Here is a 23,456-nt window from a genome sequence, read left to right as displayed (position 1 = left end):
TTCAATGTGTCTATTCAAATTTGCTCCTATGAATATTTGCCGAGTCCCTAATATGTCTTGTATAATACTATCCATATCTTCCCAAAATTGTCTCGTAAGGTTTTCTGCTAAGCCTACTTAAGGAGCATAAGCACTAATGACATTTATTATCTCTTGGTCTAAGACCATCTTGATTTTATAATTCTATCCCCTACTATTTTGACATCTATTGCGCTATCTTTCAAGTTTTTGTCTACAATAATTTCTACCCCATTCTTATGTTTTTCTTTTTTTTAGTGTACCAAAGTTTAAATCCCGATCTTTAAATTTTTATAGCTTTCTCTCCCACCCACTTAGTTTCTTGAAGGCAGATTAGATTGATTGTTCTTTTAATCATTACAATTTCCATGCTTTTACCCTTAAGTGCGCCTATATTCCAAGTTGCTAACCTTATCCAAGTCTTCTAAACTAACTTCTTTACCTGCCGACATCCATAATGATGCGAGAACCCTTGCATAATTGACACTGTATCTGGGCGTCGACATGGTGTGTTTCTTCGGTGCAACAACCTAGCTCATCCTCGCCCAGTTTTCGCTACTCATAAGTGCAACACATTGCTTGTAGGGGACACCCAATGAATAATTGGTAAGGATTCATATCATAGTGATCTTACAAGTTTTACATTGAGTGTCAACTACTTGTGTGTAAAGGGTTGGGCTTTTATGCTATTGTTTGGGTTTCATGAGGATTGCCTTCTACTGCTGATTAATAAGTTCATTATTCCCTTAATTGTATTTTTATATATATTTTCTTAATATTAGTTCATTGCAAATTTTGTTTTTTAAATATTTTAATTTAATATTATCACAAATTTTGCTTTTTAAAAATATTTATATCATATCCATAAATTGAATTTTTATTAATATGCTAAATTGCTAAAATTCAGTTGCAGTTCACTATATCTAATTTTGAATTCAGCTCTTTTCATAGGTTCTCTTTTATTAGATACCAACTTTGTATGCCCATTCTCCTACGCTTTGATTTTTCATGGCTTTAATCTTTTTTAGTTGATTAATTCTGCACTGATTGCTTTTATGCCTCTTATCTTTCCTATGTGTATTAGTTAATTATTTATTTTGTTGTATTATCTCTAAATTTAATCATCTGCCTAGGTTCATTGCTGTTGAGAAGTTGAAAGAGCAATTATTAGAAAACAACAAACAGACGTATTGGGTTCCTGATTTTGTAAAGGTTTGATGCTACTGTGAACTTTTTTCTTCTTTACCTTTTTCTTTTTGCAGTGGTCATTACTTGTACGAAATCTATGTGTGTGTGTGTGTGTGCGCACTTGCGTGTTCATTTTTTTTTTCTCCGGAAAAACCAGAACTACTTTTCCAGAAAAGCAGATGGAGATTAAAAAGTGAACCTGTTAAGAATTGTCTGTTTTCTTTGGTGTATTAAAGAAATAATATATTAATGGTTATTTTTATTCTATTTTTTCAGCTTTATATATGGAGGTGAGACTACTTAACATTCAGTTCCCCCAGGCCTCACTATAATAGGGACTTGCTGCACTAGGCTGGCCTTTTTTTTTCCTAAAAATAATTTTTTTCACTCAAACTGAAATGTCCATTATTGTTAATTAGTGAGCATTAATTTTCTTGGGCCTAGAGGGATTACCAATCTTTGAGAAAAGACAGCCAATGATTCTCCCCTAAAATATCGTTCTTAAAGCTGCAAAACATCCATGTTTTCCTAGATTTATTTAAGAGCAAAAAGCATGGAGGTTGAACTTGGACATCCTCATTTGATATTTAATTATTTATATATGTCCTTTCTTTGGATGGAGTGTGTTTTTAATACATTTCTACCTTTCAAAATCTGAAAATTAGATTGGATGGTTGTAAGGGTAAGAAGAGAATACGTTTGAGAGAGCTAAGAATTTGAAGTGCACAAATGATTATTATACTGAAATGGGTATTACGAAGGTTTCTTAAATAACGTGTCATCATTTTTTTTAATTAATTTTTGTCTTACCTCTGAGGACTCATTGCTCTTGCTTAGGTTGTACTTCTTTTTCTCTTTCTCTCTCTCTCTCTCTCTCTCTCTAGACTTTCTTTTGCTATAAGAATCAGTACATGTTATTCGGTATATTTTATTTTTATAAAATAGACTTATAAATAATTATAAATTAGATTGTTTATTATTAAAATAAGTAAAGGGAAGAAAAGAGAAATTCCTGGAGAATACAAATTCGGTAAGTAGCCTTGGGCTGAAATCTGGAAGTTTGAATGCCATGGTCTGAACAAATATTTTCTAGTTTTTCCATAGTATGTGACAGCATGGGCAAATAGGGTCAATATTTTTCTGCAGGATAAATATTTATACCAAGAACTAAATTATATGCCCCTCCTATTGGTAAAATTTGACTCAGGAAAAACGATTTCACAATTGGCTGGAAAATGCAAGAGACTGGGCTGTTAGCCGGAGTAGATTTTGGGGCACTCCTCTTCCAATATGGATAAGTGAGGATGGTGAGGAAAAAGTTGTTATGGATTCTATTGATAAACTGGAAATGCTTGCAGGTGAAAAGGTTTGTTCTTATTTTATTTGTATTCAAAACTTGGTGCATGTTTCCCTTCTGATGTTAATATCTTCTTTGTAAATGTCATATAGGAGCTATGTCTGTGAGGCCTGAGGATTAAAGTTATTTTTATTTATTTATTTTTTTCACAGTGCTCGTTCATTCATTTTGGGAAAATTTACAACAAACAATTGGAGTGTGCCCTTTCCATATGACAGGATCATGAAAGGCTTGGTGCATAAGGGGTTCATGTGCTGGGAGCTCATTACATTTTTCTGGGACATTATGAGCCTGTATATTGTGGAAAATAATTTTCATTTTCCATTTTCAGTTTTCAGAAAATTACAAAAAGGCTACCTTGTTTCTAGTTTTCCATTATTTGGAATACCTTGAAAGCAATTAAAAAGCACTTTCAATGTTTACAAATGTATGAAAACTGGAAAATAAGGTGACATTTTTGTAATTCTTTGGAAAACTGGAAATGGATAAGGGAAACTGTTTTCCTTTCTAGATACTACTTTTTATGCCCGTAAATTACATGAATCCTGTTTCTTGGACAGGATGCCTCACTATATTTCCCTTGAATTTTTTGCTAGTTAGACCTTCATGATTGAGGTGACATTACCTAACGGCCAGGGAAGAACTGGAGCTCCTAGGGGCTGCTAAGGTTCCTGAAAGCCCTCTCTGCCTTTTTTTTTTTTTTTGGGGGGGGGGGGGGGAAGGGTTTGAAGGTCCCTTTTATTCACAGGCATACTGAACAACATCCCTCATTGCTTCTACTTCAATGTTACTCAGGGAATGTTGGGAATATTTGGATTTCTGGCCTTGGAATTAAACACGAAAAGGGGCCCTAGCTGATATTTGTCTAGTTTGTAAATTTTCCCTCAGTCCACTGCTCCCAGCTGTGAATCCTATGTCACATGGATTTCTTTGCTAGATACACATTTTGCAAGTAAGATCACCTTACCAAGCTGGGGAAGGAGGACTGAAGCTTCTGTTGTGCTGCTAAACAGGGTATTTGAGAGTCGGCTTTGTCATAGAGGCGGCAAACTGGGTAACACTCCTCTTTGCTTCTACTTGGCTGTTACTGTGGAAATGTTGGGGAATATTTGGATTTCTGGCCTCGAAATTAAACATGAAAAAGGCTATCTGGTATTTAGCTAATTTGTAATCCTTCCTTTAGCCTGCTGTTCGAGCTGCCAAACCCATGTTGCATGGGTTTCTTTTGCTAAATGGATGTTTTCATGATTAAGATCACTTTATTTGGCCAGGAAAAAGGGGGGGGGGGGGGGAGAGGATTGGAGCTTCTGCTGTGCTGCTAAGGGGGTTTCTGAAAATTCCCTTTGTTATAGAAGTGGCTAGCTGAATAACCCTAATTTCTTTTGCTTAGCTGTTACTGGGGAAATTTTGGGAATATTTGGACTTTTTGCGTTGAAATTAAGGATGAAATTGAGTCCTATCCCAAATTTATTTAATCTGTAATTCTTCCTCTAGCCTGCTGCTTCCAGCTGAGTCAACCTGTTGCAACATGGATTCAGGCTCATTGTTAGGCACCTGTTATGTGAATTAACAGTGGTGGGGATCTTATTGGAGCAAAATTTTGAAATATTAGATACCTTTTGTTCTAAAATTCATGTGGTCGCTTGAAACAAATTTAGAAAAGCTAATATTTTTGTGCTGGAATTTGATTCTCTAAAATAAATGTTTTAAATTTCTAAATATGTAATATGAAATGCATTTATAAATTGAAGCAGTGTTGCCCCATGGCAAAATCAAGCATTGAAGCAAGATCTCTAAATATCCAAATCTTTTTGTCCAACCGAAATACCCAAATAACAAAAGAATTAGCATTCCACCACAAAATCTTTGCAATTTTGGCCTTCCGTGACCAGTGAACAAGAAATCTTCCAAAGAATGAGGACAAAATTTACAAATCCTCCAAAGAATAAAGATAAAACAAACACTCTCACAAGGAAACAAAACAATTTGTTCCATAAACCCAAGCTATGGAGCAGTGAATAAATAGATGAACGTAATCTTCACTATTAGCATAACACATAATGCATACATGGTGAGAGTCATATATGACCTTCTAATGTGCAGCACATTGTTGGTGTTAACTCTATTAAGAATGGTGGTCTACACAAAGGCCTTTACCTTAGAAGTTTTACATTGCCACAGTTGATTAGCAAGAAGAAACAAATGAGAAATTCTGGTGAGTTGAGAATCGAAAGAGTTGCAAGGAAAAACCTGATATGTATCCAAACACCAATCTTAAGATCCTTCTGAAATTCACCCTCAGGAGTCGGGACGCAAAGTAATATGAAAAGTAGAAGGGAATGCGAATGAAAAACAGACCTCCCCTACTTTAAGTTCCTTCTGAACAAACCCTATAACCATCCTCCATTTTTTATTTAGTTCACAAGGAGAAGAAGTGATTTACCTATGAAATGAATTTCCATGGGCTATAATGAGAAACACCAGCTGTAATATTAGCATCCCACCCATTCTTGCAACCATATTTACCTTTAGTAATCCTATGCCAGATGGAATCAGTTTCTGGAGCATAGTAGTCAAAAGCACAAGGTGCACCAAGGCAAAAAGTGTACATGGTGCCTGGGTGTGAGGCATAAGGAAAAGGCACACCTGGAGCCAAAAAAGAAAAAAAAAAACAAAGACAAACAAGAACAAGAAAAGGAAAAAGAACAAAAAGGCGGGTTGCAGTTGCTTTGACCTAGAACAGCAAAGCAGGTCATAGAAGAACATCAGGTGAAGAAGAAAGAGGAGAGAAAAGCTGGGGGTTTCCTGGTTGATCAAGAAGATAAATTGCCGCAGAAATTTCAGGAAGAAGTTGTAAAAATTCATAGAAAACGGAAAAAAAAGCATAAAAGGATAATGTCACGAAAATTTACCCAACAAAAGTTTTTTTTTTTTTTCCGAAAAACAAAGTTATTAAGAACTAGAAGAGAGAAAATACAACCTAACAGAGGACAAGAGATCCTCAAAGCTAGGGGAAAAAAAAAGAAAACTAAACATAATACGCTCTAATATGGAAACTCCTCCTTAAACCCTCCCCGTTGTATTTGATGGAGCTTTGCAGATTCGCCAATTCATGCTGTGTTCTTTCATTGCTTTAATTTTAGAGCCCTCAAAGAAAAATTCATCTTCTTTAGGATCTGCCAGCTACAGTCCCATCTTATCCTGCAAATTTTGAGCTTCAACATCCTTCACACTAACCTCCTCCACAGGGGTGGGTAAAATTCTGTCTCTACAATGATTACTCACTGCCAAATCTTCACCGTGGCCCCCTTCCTAATAAATAGATGCAACCTCCAACCCTTCAAGTGAACAAGGGGGCACATGAGAAATGTCCTTGAGTTCTTAAGAATAATTGGAAACATTACCAAATGTTCATGGAAAATTATGAACAATAAACTTGTGTCATAGTGGAAATCACTGTCATACTCGACCAACGTTACCTGGAACATGGAACTTACCCTTCATGAAATGGGAACAGGATTGCGGTATTGCACATGCTCTAAAATGTGGAATGTTAAGGATATACTTAAATAGATATATTGGTGAAAAAAGTGTAATGTCACATGTACATTTTGGAGAGGATGTTGACCTCCCTTCAGAAGAAAACAAATATCACAATCGCATCCGCACAACCTACTATTCCCATAAGTAGTAAGTACCCTTTAGCCTCTTTCACCTCTGCGCAGCCTAAGAAAACCAAGGGATGCATCTTCTCCATTGCAATAAATGAGGAACGTCGTTGTTTGTCGAAGGAGATGGAATGTTTCCTCTTCTCAAAGATTTCTAACCTTGAGTGAATACATTTAGGGTGCCCAACCACATGGCCTTGGTTTGTGTAAGAGTCAATGCCTTTGGTGGTTTATATTGATGTAAAGAATACCTTTCTAGGAGTCTATTTAGAGGATTTGCTTACTAGATGGAGTGGAGGCAATGAGATGGAAGAAATTTTGGGGAGCAACACTCAGGAGAGCAAAGAAGAGAAGTCCAACGCACTCCAGAAGTGGAGATGCTTGGATTGTGCCTCCATGAACGTGGGTTCAACTCAATTGGGTTTTTTAAGACTGGAAGCTTAACATCGCCGACCAAGGAAGATTTTCAATGTGGTTGATTGTGAAGGGTAAGTTGTTGGGAATGACAAAATCGAACACGAGGGAAGTAGATATAGAAGGTCGATTCCCACTTCGGCTAAGTTATCAAGTTTGAATGACTTACCCAGGTCAAGTAGGCCTTGTTTTTTTTTTTGCAATTCATGCCTAACACAAGAAGGCCTTAACAAGATAGAGCCTAAGTCTAAGGTGGGCTTTAAGGTGGTCTTCAAGTCATTGTAGCCAAAAGAGCGCATGAAAGAGGCTTTTTCAAGTGCCCATGTGATCAAAAGGAGGAGCTGCATTGATGCTGGGGCTCCCAAGCCCAATAAAGACACCTCACCCAAGGCCTAGACCACATCGGCATGTGTTAACAAGGAAAAATAGGATAGGACCATGGGCACTTTGAGCACTATCATTACTGGAAATTAAGAGTAGTAGATGCAAGTCGTGAGCAATTTGATAATTTTGTAGGACGAAGACTTGCATGTGCTTGACTAGACTGAATTTTAAAGGCGTATAGGAGGGTACAATAGAAGATGAAGGCATGCAATCAAATTGTGGGGCATAAAGGGAAGCATATTGTGGAGATTGAAGGAGAAATTTATTTTTTAGACTTCAATGGGGATAATTTTGAGTCTTTGAACCCTTATGGATATGAATATAATAGGTTGCTGATTAAGCATTTGCAGAAGAATGGTGGGACATTTGACAAAGGTGAACCAAAACCAATTGAAGGTGACTTAGTGGTTATCTTAGAAACTAAAGTTGGGATGTTTGAAGAGTCTGACAAAGATGGTCATAAGTCTCTTTAGGTAGGTGCGAGCCTAGATGATCTTTTGAATCAAGAAGCACAAGGCCTTTTTCAATTAGGAACTAGCTTGTTGGAAAACTATTTTCATGTATGTCCTTGATTGCTATCTCTAATGTAGTTTTGGAGTCGATGCAACTTAGTAATTGTCTTCCTTAGGCTCATGAGACAAACATAGCCTCTTTTAATAGTATTCTCCCATATTTGATGTTGCACTAAACAATTTTTTTTATCACCTTTGTGCCATAAGGACTCTACCACAAAATGCTCTTCCAAAATTATGGACCCATTGAAGGATGAGAGGGAAAACTAAGATGCTTAGGGTCTCCTAGATTAGTTGAGTTGGTCTTTTGTGAACTGTAGGGGGGGGGGGGGAAACTAGGGAGATATTTAGGCTGAGGGCAAAGGAGCCTAAGAGTAGGAGTAAAGTTAATTGGGAAGTTGGAGGGGCTTGCATCATGAGTTAATTGCGAGAAGGGGGACAGGTCCTTGTGGGCCCCTAGGAGTGTCAAATGAAGATCCTGTCTTGGATTGTTAGGGCCATGGGGGTTGCTGGTAAAAGAAGAATGTTTAAGGAACTAATTAGTAAAATTAAACTTGACACCCTATTCCTCTATGAGGCCAAATTTCTATAAGTCGACCCATTTTTTTTTTTGTAGCATCTAGGAATTGAGGGGAAAATATTGAATGGTTCTCGCCTCTTAAGTGCGTCGAGGAGTCACCTTGTAATTCGAGACTTTGTGAAGGATTGTCTAGTTGGGTCTTTCTCTTTTAGTTTTGCTTCATTGTTGAGTTTATAGTGAGTGGTGGTTCACATTTGTTTATGGTTTGGATTCCTCCTCTCTTCATTTTTTTTTTGTTTTTTGTTTTTTGAGGAGTTGAGGTTTTTTGATTGTATATCCCATGGTGGGTGGTTTTGGGGGGTGGGGGTGGGGGTAAGAGATTGGCTTAGTGTTATGTTTACTTTATTGTACAAAAGGTCTTGATACTGGAAAAAGCTATGGAACATGTATGTGGTTTCTTTTGTTTCATATAGGCTCTAGCCGCGCATTACTAGTTGGCTGACTCCCTCTTACAGCACACTCCTCAATGCTATGTCCACTCGACTGTGTTGACTTTATGATTCCAGAGACAAACTATGAGGCTCCAACGTGACTCGTAGTATGAGGCGGTTTGATTTCTTGATGTGGGATTGTGGGCTCAAGGTATTCCTTTTAGCTTGGGCCAATTCACTTGGATAGCATTGGAGACAAGAAAGTTTTCCCACATATTGACTTGTTTGCCAACATGTGCATGGATGCCTTTCCATATGTAAAATAGGAGATCCAGGCTTGGCTCATATCATTGTCCAATGATCTTGATTCCAACTTGACATAGAGGGGCCCCACATTGTTTAGATTTGGGACTATGTGGTTGACGCTCTCTTTGTTGAGGGATTGTGCGAGGATTTGGTGGGGGGAGTGTTCGGTCTAGGAATTTTAGGGGTTTAAATTGTGAAGATGAAGCTGAAACAATGAAATAAAAAGGATTTTGGGGAATGTTAAAAGAGGCTAAAAATAACATCTGTGGTGAAATTTCTGCTTTGTATGCGCAGAGGAATGTGTTTTGTCAAATGAAAAGGCTAGGGTGAGAAGGGCTAGGCTTTGTAACAATCTATTGGTGTTATTAAGGGACAACATGAGATGGCACCAACAATTGAGGGTGAAGTAGGTTACCTAAGGGGATTAAACTAATGGTTCTTTCACAGTGGCTAATGAGGTGGAAGATGGGGCTAAGGTTTGGGGCTATACCTAGATTAAGGTGGAGATTATGAAGTTATAAACACCTATTCGTTTGTAGATTACCGAAGGGATTACAACTTGGAGTTCTTTTGTAGTGTGGCTAATGGGAGGAGAAAGAATTTTACCGAGGACTTGGGAATGGGGCTAGGGTTAGGGGCCATACCGAGATTAGGGTGGAGATTATGAACTTCTATAAACACCTATTCACTGAGGAGGGCTCAAATAGACTAAGTTTAGAGGGGTTGGATTGGAGTCCCATCTATACTACCTTTGCTTAATGTCTTGAGAGGCCTTTGAAGTTAAAGCTTAAATAAATAGTGTTTGATATTCCTTTGGACCCTACAGTTTAATGATGGCCTTTATTCAAGAGAATCAAGATGTGTTACAAGAGGATATTATGAGGCTTTTTGAGGAATTCCATCGAAACTGGGTGGTAGGTAATATTGTGATTTCTACTTTCTTATCCCTTATCCTGAAGAAGGAGAGATCATCAAGGGCGAAGGATTTCAATAGCTCTTATAAGATTTTGTTTGAAATCTTGTCTATAAGAGGCTGAGGTTTTGGGAGAGATGATGACTGTTGTTTAGGCTTCTTTCGTTAAAGATTGACTAATCTTGGACATTGGTTTGGTGGGCAACAAGGTGGTAGAGTATGCGAGGAGGGGGCAGGGGAGGCTTATCGTTATGTTGGACTTCGAAACGGCTTGTAATAGGGTGGCTAGGGTATTCTTGACAGTGAGATGTGTAGGAAAGGATTTAGGGACTGTCAATATTGAGTTTAGGAGACATGTTTTAGTTGCCAACATTTTGGTGGTCGTTTATAAACCATTCAAGTATAGAAAATGAAACAATTATTCTCTAACTTGTCCATTCACTTTAGAAAACAAAGTCACCACTTTATTTTAGTTTTAGAAAAGGAAAAATAAAGGAAAATCTTTTAGAAAAAGATTAGGTTCAGGAGTATATTTGTGAATTGGGAAGGTAATTCGTTCAATTCCTTTTTGCTTCAAAGAATCAACACCCTAAAGTACCCATTCTATGAATGATTATTGCACTTATCTTTTGTGTGTGTGTGTGTGTATCTCTCCTTTTTGAAAACAATTTTTTGAAATGGTAGAAGTTTGAAAAACTTTTGAAAAATTATGTTGTAGGATCAGGCGGTTGATCGCTTGCAGATGTTGGTCTACCTTCCCTTTGCAATTTCCCATTCTTTGTTCATTCATTTCAAAAAAAAATTTAGCCCTTAACCCCTTAGAAAAGGCTTTCGTAGGATCCTTATAGAGGACTTAACCTCATGAAAATCCTACTGCTTAATGCCTATTCAAAACGAACACACGAACATGCAAACAACTTGAGAAAACAAAGCAAAAAAAGAAAAAAAGACTTGGTTTTCGTTTGGTATGGCTGGATCCAGACTGCCTACATATCTCAAAAGAGGAATCAAGCCATTTGTAGTTCACAAAAAATATTTTTAATTTCAAAATTAAAATTTTTTTTTGGGTTTTGTGAAAACTCTTGAATTTTGAATGATTTCATTTCTTTGGGAGGAAAACCATAAAACCAACTTGTGAACTCTTGATTTACTTTTTAGAAAAGAGGCTTTTTAATCTCCAACCACATCATGAATGGCTCATTAAAAAGTTATATTTTCTAGAAAGGTGGATTGGTTTCTTTGGAAGGAAAACCATAAAACATAACTCTTAAAAGTTTGGAGTTTTGGAGGGAGAACCACCAACCCGCTTTTCACATTTTGTAGAAAAGATTGAAGAACATCCAAATGCTGCATCACAGATGTATGACTCCAAAAAATATTTTGAAAATTTTGCACAAACATAAGGTTGTTTGTGAAAATTTCACATGATTCATTTCTTTATAAAAAGGTTAATATTTTTGTGAGTAAACCATGAAAACATCAAGTAAAAAAGTGCAAAAAATTGGGATCTGGTTGTCAACCACTTGTGGGGGTCAGTTGATCGCCTAGTAGCCAACATTTACTTTTTCAAAATGATGAGGGGCCAATCAATCGCTTGCATGTGCCGGTCGACTGCTAGCAAATAAACTTCCACAGACATGCCAAATTTCAATTGTGTAACTTGCATTTTCAATATGTTCATGGAAAAATCATGAACACCAAACATAAACATACAAAGAAACACAAACATGCTTCAACATACCAAAATGTTTAAAACAAGTAGAAATGAATGCAGTAGAGGGTTAGGCACTGTGTCACGGACCCCCAAAATGGGACTCAAGTCAGGGCCGTGTGGCACTCGTTGAGAGCTCTCCCTCGACAAGTCAGCCAACTCTCACACGTTCAAGCCTGCAAGCACGAGCACCAGGTGAGTCTCAATACTCAAGGAAAACAAGAAACAATAGGATTTCACATGAGCAATATATTCTTATACACCGAATAAGACTATAACAATCAGAGACATCATAATCCAAGGCAACAGAACCCACAATGAAAAGAACTACTTGTATTATTCATCTACAAGAGAATCAACATACAAGCGATAACACAGATATTCATATATTCATTCCAAATCCCTGAAGAATACAATTATAGCAGTATCTCACTCCCCCATTTTCCCCATTACATTGTCACACCCTAACATCCTCCCCCACTCAATTTATCGACGTCCTCGTCGATGTGTTGTAGACGGCCTTCTCACTCTTCTGATGTCGATGTAGATGTCGTTGACTACGAATTTCTGAACTCTTCAATCTTTTGTATGGCATGCTGAAGGTTGTCTGCTGTTTCCCAACTATTCTCTTCTTCCCCTAGTCCTAACCACTGAACCAGAAATTGTTGTTGTTGACGGCCTTCTAGATTGACGACTCTGTCTGCAATGATCTCCTGGACTTCTTTGGTGACAGGATGCCTTCTGGAAATTGTTGATCTCCTCAATTTTTGTCGGTGCGGATCTGCTTCATCTGTGTGGAATGGCTTTAAATTGCTTACATGAAACACGGGATGAACTGGACGTCTGTGGCTTTTCATCCACTCGGGTTGCTCAAGCCGATAAGATGCATGTCCCACCTTTTCGATTACTCTGATTGGACCTTCGTAACGACGTAACAGCCTTTTATCCTTGCCACGAAGAAAGCGAAATGTCTCCGGTGGCACTTTTACAAGAACCAGATCTCCCGCTTCAAATTGTTGTGGTCGTCTCCCTTTGTCAGCCCATTTCTTCATGCGCTTGGATGCTTTTTCTAACTGAGCTCGGGTGACTTCGATGTTTTGCAACCAATTTTTCGTGAATTGGTAGGCTTTTGGGCAATTTCCTTTGTATGGACCATCCAGAGTGTGTGGAAGAATCGGTTGTTGACCTGTCACAATCTCAAAAGGGCTTTTATTAGTTGCAGAAGATTTCATAGAGTTAAAACAGAATTGTGCCGTGTCTAGTAAAGTAACCCAATTCTTCTGATTGGAGTGAACAAAATGTCGCAAATATTCTTCCAGCATCCCATTAAAACGTTCAGTTTGACCATCTGTCTGTGGGTGATAGCTCGTGGAAAGATTAAGGTTTGAACCCATCAAGCGAAAGAGTTCACCCCAAAATCCCCCCGTGAATCTAACATCCCTATCACTAATTAAGCTTTCTGGAACACCCCAATATTTCACCACATGCTTGAAGAATAACTGAGCTGTCTTCTCTGCTGAACACGGCTTCGAGACTGGTACGAAAGTTGCATACTTTGAGAACCGATCAATCACCACCAAAATTGTGTCAAACTCCTCTACTTTTGGCAACGAGGAAATAAAATCCAAAGAGACACTCTCCCATGGCCTAGCAGGAACTAGCAATGGCTCCAATAGACCTGAGGTCTTCTTTCTTTCTACCTTGTCTTGTTGACAGATCAAGCACGTTTTAGTATAACTCATCACATCATCTTGCATATTTGGCCAATAGTACCCCTGTGTAATCAAAGCATGAGTTCTTCGCCATCCTGGATGACCAGCCCACAACGTATCATGACACTCTTTCAGTAAGGTTTTCCTCAAGTTTCCAGCTTTAGGCACATAGACTCTCCTGCCTTTAGTCATTATCAGTCCATCTTCTACCCAAAATTGTCGTGTCTTCCCTTCGTCTATTAGTTTGCTTAGTGACTGCGCCTGCTGGTCTGTACTTAAATGTTCCTTGATAAGATTCTTCAAAGGTAGCGCCACCCTACTAGTTGATAGATGACTGATGATTTTCAATGCTGCCAATTCAGTTTTTCTACTTAAAGCGTCGGCCACTTCATTCGTCTTCCCCACTTTATATTCAAAAGCAAAATCAAATTCAGCTAGCTTCTCCTGCCAACGAGCTTGTTTTGACGTTAGTCCAGGTTGTGACAAAAAATGAGTAACTGCTACATTATCGGTTTTTACCACAAATTTGGACCCCAACAGATAGTGCCTCCACACCCGAAGACAGTGTACCACTGCGAGAAGCTCCTTTTCTTGTGCTGTGTAGTTCCGTTCGGCACCCGACAATTTTCTACTTTCAAAAGCAACTGGATGCCCTTCCTGCAAGAGAACTCCCCCTAATGCAAAGTCTGAGGCATCTACTTGCACTTCAAACGGTTTTGTCACATCAGGAAAGATTAGCACAGGATCTCCTACAATCTTTTCCTTTAATTCAACAAATGCTGATTGGCACTCTTCTGACCACCCCCATGGTACCCCCTTCCTCAATAAATTCGTTAACAATACAACTCTTCTAGAGTACCCCTCTATAAACTTTCGGTAGTAGTTGGCTAGACCCAAGAAAGATCGCAGTTCTCTAACGGATGTAGGTGCTCGCCACTCCTTGATAGTTTTTACTTTAGTTGAATCCATCCGAATCTGGCCCTCCTCAATGATATGCCCCAAGAATTTAATACGCTTTTGAGCAAAAGCACACTTCTCTCCTTTTACATATAACTGATTTTCTTTGAGTTTTTGAAAAACCTTTCGAAGATGATCTTTATGTTCTTCTAAGGATGCGCTGAAAACCAGTATGTCATCAAGGTAAACAACCACAAACTGATCAAGGTAGTCCCGAAAAACCTGATTCATTAGAGAACAAAAGGTAGCGGGTGCATTTGTTAGCCCAAAAGGCATGACAAGGAATTCAAATGCTCCATACCGTGTGACACAAGTGGTCTTCGGTTCATCTCCCTTAACAATGCGCACTTGATGATATCCCGACCTCAAGTCCAGTTTCGTGAAATATCTAGCTGTACTTAACTGGTCAAAAATATCAGCAATCAGTGGAATAGGATACTTGTTGCGCACGGTCACCTTATTAAGAGCCCGATAATCTATACACAAGCGCAAACTACCATCTTGTTTCTTCTGAAATAACACTGGGGCCCCAAAAGGTGCTTTTGAAGGTCGGATGAACCCTGCTGCAATAAGATCATTTAGTTGTCTTCTAAGTTCAGCTAACTCAGGCGGCGCCATTCGATAAGGGGCACTTGCTGGCGGCTTTACTCCTGGCAAAAGTTCAATTTCGTGGTCAATCTGTCGTCGAGGTGGTAAAACCCCGGGTAGCTGTTCCGGGATCACCTCCTTGAACTCTTCTAACACTTCCTTAATCTCAAGTGGATATTTCCCTACTTCTGCATCTTCTGAGACTATTGGTAGAACCACGAAAGAAGATTCTCCCCTTTTTACTCTCTTTTTGAATTGGAGGGCTGAGAGCAACTTCCTCTCATCAAAATTGTTGTAGGCTGCGGGGACCGCACAAGGTGCACTTCCCATTATCACAAGACAATCCGCAGCTGGGATCGGCATTGAGCGTGTCACTTTAAGAAAATCCATCCCCAATACCACATCAAAGTCGTCAAGGGGTGCCACAGTGAAATCAACTGTTCCAGACCATGATCCCATTTGGCATGCCACTTTAGGTACCACCCCCACCGTGGTTAATGCTGGAGAATTCACTGCTTTTATCTTGCCCACATCTTTATCTACTTGTAATTCTAACCGTTGAGCTTCAGAATCAGCAATGAAATTATGAGTGGCCCCTGTATCAATCATGGCCCTAATTTTCTTTCCATTCAAAAGTAGATCCACATACATTAGTCCCTTCTCCTGAGACTTGTTGTGAATTACTTGACGCTCTAATGCCCCCAAAAATCTCAAGGCTCCCACCATATTCGGTTGTTCTTCTGGAATTGCTGTCGAGGTTTCGGTTTCCCCTCGAAGGGCCTTCATAGCATTCAAAGCCTTACGATCGGGGCACTCCGCCACTCGATGTGGTCCACTGCAAAGAAAACAAGAGATTGGTCGACGCTCTCCACCCCCTGTTCGTCCGCCCCTCCACTCCCTATTCATGGGCGCTCTTTTATCTTTCCAAGAACTATTTGTCTCCTTATCCCTTCCCCCATTTGTGGGCTTATACACTTTGTTGGGACAGGAATCATTGTTGGCCGATGTAGGGAAATTTCGCTTCCCAGAAGTATCTGAAAAATCATCCAACCGTTCAGCAGCAGCGAGGGCGGAAGAGAGATCACCAGCACCTTGCCGACGTATTTCATTTCTTGGCCATGTCTTCAAACCCCGAAGAAAATGAATCAGTTTATCCGATTCAGTCATGTCTACAATGTCCAACATCAAGGCTTGGTATTCCCTTACATAACTCCTTAACGAGCCCGTCTGTTGCAATTCCATTACTTTGCACTTTGCTATATACTCCACATTTTCTGGATAGAATTGGGCCTTCAACGCCTGTTTCAACCCCTCCCATGTGTTAATGACACATCTATTGTGCTGAATATCATTCCATTTAGTTCTCCACCACAATTTTGCATCCCCAACCAGGTATACCGTTGCCATATTAACCCGGTCCACTTCTAAATCCACTCGGGAGCACGTGAAGTAGTGTTCCATATCAAAGAAGAAATTGTCTAGCTCCTTTGCATCTCGTGTACCCCCAAAACTTTTAGGTTCCGGTACCTTCCATCGAGAACTCTCATTTGGATGTGCAACTGGCCATCGGGCTAACTGTGCCACTGCATTCACTTTCGCAGTGATCTCTTGTAAATCCCTCTAGACTTGGACCACCGCACTTTGGACATTGCCCATCTCCTTCAAATCTCCCTTCAAAGCAGTAATGGACACTTTAACATATTCTGTAAGGAAATCAAGATTATCCGTTAGCTCCCGTAAGGAGGCCTCAAGCTCTATTGGCTCTCCCCGTTGGGACGAAAGAGATGGCAATATGCCCTCAATATGTTGTAGCCTACTCTCAAAGGCTTCCAACTGCTCGATACTCTTCTGGAAGGCCTCAAGCTCTCTTGGCCGTTTCTCCAGGGATTTCACACTTGGAATGAATTTTTCAAGTTCCTCAAGTCTCTCTACGACTTTTGATACCCCATAGAGATTTTCTCTAGGGTTTTCTTCGGCGGCCTCAAGCTCTGTTGGCCCGCCTTTCTCTTTTATCAATGTTGCCACCAACCCTTGGAGGTCACCGCACGTTGTCTCCAGGGTTGCGAGTTTTGTCTCAAGCGCCTCAATGCGCTTCACTCTTCCTGACTTACTTCTCCTAATCCCACGCATGGTGCTCGTACACACTGTGCTCTGATACCAACTGTCACGGACCCCCAAAATGGGACTCAAGTCAGGGCCGTGTGGCACTCGTTGAGAGCTCTCCCTCGACAAGTCAGCCAACTCTCACACGTTCAAGCCTGCAAGCACGAGCACCAGGTGAGTCTCAATACTCAAGGAAAACAAGAAACAATAGGATTTCACATGAGCAATATATTCTTATACACCGAATAAGACTATAACAATCAGAGACATCATAATCCAAGGCAACAGAACCCACAATGAAAAGAACTACTTGTATTATTCATCTACAAGAGAATCAACATACAAGCGATAACACAGATATTCATATATTCATTCCAAATTCCTGAAGAATACAATTATAGCAGTATCTCACTCCCCCATTTTCCCCATTACATTGTCACACCCTAACACACTGCCTTATTGAAGAATAATATTCTACACATCAAGTGCAGGATAGTCTCACTTCAATTCCCACCCCAAACACCCAAAGCAAAGGGAAAGATGTTTGGTTTTCTCTTTCAACAAGAGAACTTCTTCTGATCCCACGAAATCCTTAGCAATCCTCTCCTTGCCCCCACTTGGACATGTCCCAATCCCTTTCTCAAGAGGTCCTTTTATTGACCTCAAATAGAAGGGTGGGAAAACCCTTTTGAATTTGATTTTTGAAAATTCAAATTCAAAAATTACAACAATAACCATCAACTACCAATGTTGACATGTGGCATGCTGATAATTTCTAGCCAATCAGAAGCAAACAACTCAATTTTTTTTTTTTTTTTTTTTGGGGGGGGGGGGGGTTGATCGACCGTTTGAAGGGGCCGGTCGACTGCTTGCGGGTGGCCCTAGGCAATAGGAATGGAGGGAAGGCGCAAGCTTGGCTGGTCGACTACCTCTCTTTTCCTTTGATTTTTGATATCTTCATTCAGGTTGAAATTTGTCTAGTCAAAAAATGGCGATTGGGACGCATAGAGGGGATGGATAAGAGGGTGTTTGAGCTCAACCTACATTTTTGTTGTTGCCAATGGACAGCCTATAGAGTGGTTAACGCTTCTTGAGGGCTTAGGCAAGGTCAAAAGAGAGAGAATTAGGGGGCGAATGATATTTCTCTAGGGTAACTGTTGAGAAATTTTGGAAGGCAGTTATTTTGTTAAAAATCTTCGAAAGGATTTTTGGATCGATCGTCAACTCGTCCAAGAGTGGGGTAGCTAGCGTATATGTGAGAGGGAGGGACTTGGAGGGGTTTAAGGCCATGGTGGGTTGTGCTATTGTGGATTGACCATTTTCTTATCTAGGCCTCCCTTGGGGAAAATGTTAATTTTGTGGTTTTTTGGGATTTTGTTATTGAGAGGGCTAGAAGGAGATTGTAGTGTTGGAAACAAGGGCACTTTTTTAAGGGGGTTGTACCACACTCGTCATTGTTGCCCTCGCCAATGTCCGTATTTGCTTTTTATTTCTTTTTAGAGTGGCCAAGAGTGGCTAGGATTCTTGAGAGGATGGTCCCCGACTTTCTACAATTTGAGTTTGGGGAGAATGGGAGAGATCATCTCGTTAGCTAGGAGGAACAAAATTGAAAATATTTGGGGGGGGGGGGGACTAGGACTTAGGATCCCAAAGTATCTCTTTAATTTGAAAACTGTTGGGGAGGTTCCCCACAAAAGTAAATTTCTTATGGCACAAGGTGATTAAAAGTATGGGGTTCATTAGAATGGGTGGAACTCTGGAGGAAGTGGCTATAGATTTTCGGGTCGTTACAGTTTGGTATCAAAGTCTACATTGTTAGGTTCTGCAAACTCTAAAGTATAGTGGAAAATAATACTAGAATATAGGAATGGAATTTTGAGAAGAGTGGAACAGGATATCAGTGAGTTGATGTTGAGAAACTAGGATGAGAATTTAGGGTTCTATTTTGCAGTCTGGAAGCAGAAATTTTGGGGTGGTTTCTGTGTTTTTCGTGGGGTGGCGATTTTAAGAAAACCATAGTAAACTATCGTCGATTTCTATTTCAATATGGTAGGACTAGACCTTAAACTAGTCATAGGAAGTGTGAGGTATTTTAGATAGAATAGTATTATAAGGTTTGGATCCTCGAGATAATTTGATGTTATTGCAGGATGGATCCAGGAGGTAGTAGCGCCCATGCTAGTGGTGAGGACGAAACAGGGCCTTTGGGTGCAGGAGGCGGGGACTTAGATGCTATCTTACGCGTGGCTCAGCAGGTCATAGCTAAGATAGCACGGAGCTCCAAGGAGCAAGGAGTTCTATCTATAGCGCAGGCCTGCACGATAGAGAAATTTACGAAGATGAACCCTCCAACATTTCATGAGCAGCTGATTCTACAGTTGCTGAGAACTGGATGTAGGAAATAGAGAAGGTACCGATGGTGTTGCACTGCACTGATGAGAAAAGAGTCATTTATGCCATATATAAGTTGACTGAAGAGGCCGAGAGATGGTGTACGACCATGAAATTACTAAAGGAGCAAAGACCTATTCCAGTGCCAATGACCTGGGCCCGATTCAGAGACATATTCTTTGGTAGATACTATCCTGCCACGGTCAGAGAGGCTAAAGTATAGGAATTTTTGAGCCTGTCCTAGGGATCGATGACAGTTCACTAGTACGTAGCAAAATTCATCAAGTTGTCATGATTCACTCCATATATAGTGCCAGATGAAGCTAAGAAAGCCAAAATGTTCAAGAGAGGATTGAGGCAAGACATATATAAGCAAGTGGCAGTACTAAAGATGCAAGATTTCTCTGAGCTGGTTGACAGAGCTATGGTAGTAAAGGAGAGTGAGCAGACAGATGTGGGAATACCGAGCTAGAGGAAGAGACCCATGCCTCCAAGTTTTCAGACGGGTTCTAGTGGAGGCTCATATAAAGGAGACCGATATGGAGGAGGCCAGAGGCAGATGATGGGGCACGACATTGTTCAGGGTGAGCAAATTATTCCTTTCTACCCTAGATGTAGCCGAAGGCATCTAGGTGAATGTAGGATGAGAGAGAATATCTGCTATTGGTGTGGGAGATTTGGCCATATGGCATAGTCATGTTGGGGACTGCCGATTCGCAAATCAGCTTAAATACCACTTCGGGGTGGTTATTAGGTGCTCCATGGAGGCCAGCATAGGAACATAGCACTGATGAGGGTTTATGCTTTGACACCGGGAGACGCTGAGGCTGCTGGAGACGTTGTTATAGGTATACTTACTGCTTTACCATATAAATTTGTTGTTTTATTTGACACAGATGCCACCCATTCCTTTGTATCGTCGGGATATGTTAAAGTAGTTGGGGTGAAAGCACAATTATTAGATGTTGAGTTGTCGGTAGCCATACCAACTAGATCTACTATGAGGTGTAGGAAGGTACTTAGGGATTTTCCAGTGGCCATTTAGGGGAAAGTGCTACCAACTGATCTCGTGATACTAGATATGCAAAGATTTGATGTAATATTGGGTATGGATTGGCTGGCAGTTAATCACACCAACATATATTGCTATCAGAAAGAAGTGATTTTCAGACCCTTAGGTGAGTAAGAATATAGATTTGTGGGTTCACATGTGCGTGTCTCACAACAACTTGTGTCAGCTATTCAGGTGAGGAAACTGATTCAGGGTGGATGTCAGGGATATGTAGCTTACATAAAAGAATTGCCAAAAGAAGAACTGAAACAGGCTGATATTTCCGTAGTCAAAGAATTTCCAAATGTTTTTCTAGAAGAATTACCTAGCTTACCACCAGACCAAGAGATTGAATTTACCATGGATCTAATACCAGGGTCAGTACCGGTGCCTAAAGCACCATACCGTATGGCTCCAATCGAATTGAAGAAATTGAAAGATCAGTTGCAAGAATTATTGGATAAAGGATTTATCAGACCTAGTGTGTCGCCTTAGGGAGCACTGGTCTTGTTCATGAAAAATAAAGATGGGACCATGAGAATGTGTATAGACTATAGGGAAATAAACAAATTGACAGTCAAGAATAAATATCCTCTTCCCAGGATTGATGACTTATTTGACCAGCTTTAGGGGATCTAGGCCTACTTTAAAATTGACCTTCGATTAGGTTGTCACCAGGTGAAATTCAAGGCAGAGGACGTATCAAAAATAGCATTCCAAACCAAGTACAAGCACTATGAGTTTCTAATAATACCGTTCGAATTGACAAATGCTCCAGCGGTGTTCATGGATTTAATGAATAGGGTGTTCCATCAGTATTTAGACCAATTTTTTGTGGTCTACTCGAGGAGTTTTTAGGAGCATGAACATCATTTGAGGCTGGTATTGCAGGTATTAAGGGAAAAGAAGCTTTATGCGAAGTTAAATAAATTTGAATTCTGGCTGAGGCAAGTTACTTTCCTTGGGCATGTGATCTCTAGGGATGATATATTAGTTGACTTAAGTAAAATAAAGGCAGTGGTGAGTTGGTTAAGGCCAGGAAATGTCCAGGAGGAAAGAAGTTTTCTAGGTCTGGCAGGCTATCACTGATGCTTTGTGGATGGTTTTCCTGATTGTCGGGTTTGCTAACATGACTCACGAGGAAAAATGTGAGGTTTGAATGGACCAATGATTGTGAGCAGAGCTTCCGGGAGTAAAAGGAGTAGTTGGTCTTTGCACCAGTACTGTCTATTCCATCAGGGGAAGATGGATTTGTGATATACAGTGATGCATCTTTGAAGGGACTCGGATGTGTGTTAATGCAACATGGAAAAATCATCACCTACACACCTAGACAGCTTAAAGAGTATGAAAAGAATTACCCTGAGCACGACCTAGAGTTAGCAGCAGTGGTATATGCTCTAAAGATCTAGAGGCACCTTCTTTATGGTGGGAAATGCTAGATTTTCACTAATCATAAAAGTTTAAAGTATTTCTTCACCCAGAAAGATTTGAATATGCGACAGAGAAGATGGTTGGAGTTTATCAAGGATTATGATTATACTATCAGCTACCACCCAGGGAAAGCAAATGTGGTGGCTAATGCACTGAGTAGGAAAATAGTAGGAGCGGCAGTGTCATTAGTGGAGATTCAAGTGCCCTATCCAGATGGATTTGGAGAGGTTAGGCATGGAGCTGATAGAAGGTGATCACCAGGAATCTATTGCCAACTTGGTGTTACAACCTACATTGCAAGAAAGGATTAAAGCTGCCCAGAGAATTGATCCAGACCTAGTAGAATTGATAGAGAAAGTGCAAGATGGGCAGGAGGAAGGGTTCAGTATATCAGATGACGGAACCCTACGATTTTGTACCAGATTATGCATTCTTGTAGATGCTCAGATCAAGAGAGTTATCTTAGAGGACGCTCACAGATCCCTATACACCGTGCATCCAGGTAGTACTAAAATGTATCGAGATCTACGAGAATCCTTCTTGTGAAGCAGCATAAAGAAGGAGGTAGCTAAATTCGTAAAGTAGTGCTTGACGTGCCAGCAGATAAAGGCTAAGTACCAGAGACCCGCGGGGCAGTTATAGCCACTCTACATCCCTGAGTAGAAATGGGATCACGTCTCTATGGACTTTGTAATAGGGCTACTACCAGCGCGATAGGGACAAAACGTTATTTAGGTGGTCATAGATCGACTAACGAAGACCGCTCACTTCTTCCCTATCAAAGTCAACTATTTTATGGACAGGCTAGTAGAGTTGTATATTCAGGAGATAGTTCACTCCCATGGTGTGCCGGTATCCACAGTCTCAAACCATGACCCCCGATTTACGTCACTATTTTGGAAGAGTTTTCAGAAGGCTATGGGGTCATAATTAACATTCAACATAGCTTTTCATCCTCAGACTGATGGGCAGGCAGAGAGAACAATTCAGATACTTGAGGATATGCTGTGAGCTTGTTTGCTGGATTTTGGCTTAGCTAGACCCAGTATAAGCTGCTGATTGAGTTTGCATATAATAACAGCTATCAGGCCAACATCGGTATGACACCTTTCGGGGCGTTGTATGGTATGAGGTGTCGTTCTCCACTATACTGGGATGAAGTAGGTGAGAGGTGAGTTTTGGGACCATAATTGGTGCAGCAGGTGTATGATAAAGTGCAACTAATTAAAGACAAAATCAGTGCAGCTCAGAGTCAACAAAAAAGCTATGCAGATACTCATCGTCGGGAGTTAGAATTTGACATGGGAGATTGGGTATTTTTGAAGGTAGCTCCACTGAGAGGAGTTATGATATTTGGGAAGAAGGGTAAGCTAAGCCCTAGATACATTGGCCCATTTGAGATACTTGAGAAGGTGGGGTTAGTTGCTTATAAGCTAGCTCTACCAGCAGCCTTATCTAGAATACACGACGTATTTCATGTTTCCATGTTGAGGAAATATGTCCCAAACCCTTCCCACATGATCAGCTATGCAGAGATAGAGCTCAGGGATTCACTGACATATGAGTAAGCACCAGTGCAGATCTTAGACAGAAAGGAACAGGAACTACGTACCAAAAAAATTCAATTAGTGAAAGTTCTATGGAGAAACCATACCATAGAGGAAGCCTCATGGAAACTTAAGGAGGAGATCAGACGGAAATACCCACACCTGTTTAGTGGGATACAGTAATAGCCAGTGTTGTTTAGGTAATGATAATTCTATTTTATTCAGTACAAAGTGATGAATGTATATTTGTA

The 23,456-nt window shown here is 40.2% G+C and overlaps 1 protein-coding gene across 1 annotated transcript in view; it reads left to right on the top strand.

The window, feature by feature from the left end:
* The window catches only part of LOC131151846 (isoleucine--tRNA ligase, cytoplasmic), a 140,520-nt gene that overhangs the window by 44,013 nt on the left and 73,051 nt on the right, over nucleotides 1-23,456 (top strand). Inside the window, exons 8-9 of the mRNA XM_058103297.1 lie at nucleotides 1,152-1,230; nucleotides 2,414-2,572. Coding sequence (XP_057959280.1) covers nucleotides 1,152-1,230; nucleotides 2,414-2,572 — 238 coding nt within the window. The remainder of the gene's footprint in view (nucleotides 1-1,151; nucleotides 1,231-2,413; nucleotides 2,573-23,456) is intronic.

The sequence above is a fragment of the Malania oleifera genome, chromosome 3 (genome assembly GCF_029873635.1).
Source record: "Malania oleifera isolate guangnan ecotype guangnan chromosome 3, ASM2987363v1, whole genome shotgun sequence".
NCBI lineage: Eukaryota > Viridiplantae > Streptophyta > Magnoliopsida > Santalales > Ximeniaceae > Malania > Malania oleifera.
Note: the sequence above shows the minus strand (reverse complement) of the source record. Positions and strands in the feature narration are given on the sequence as shown.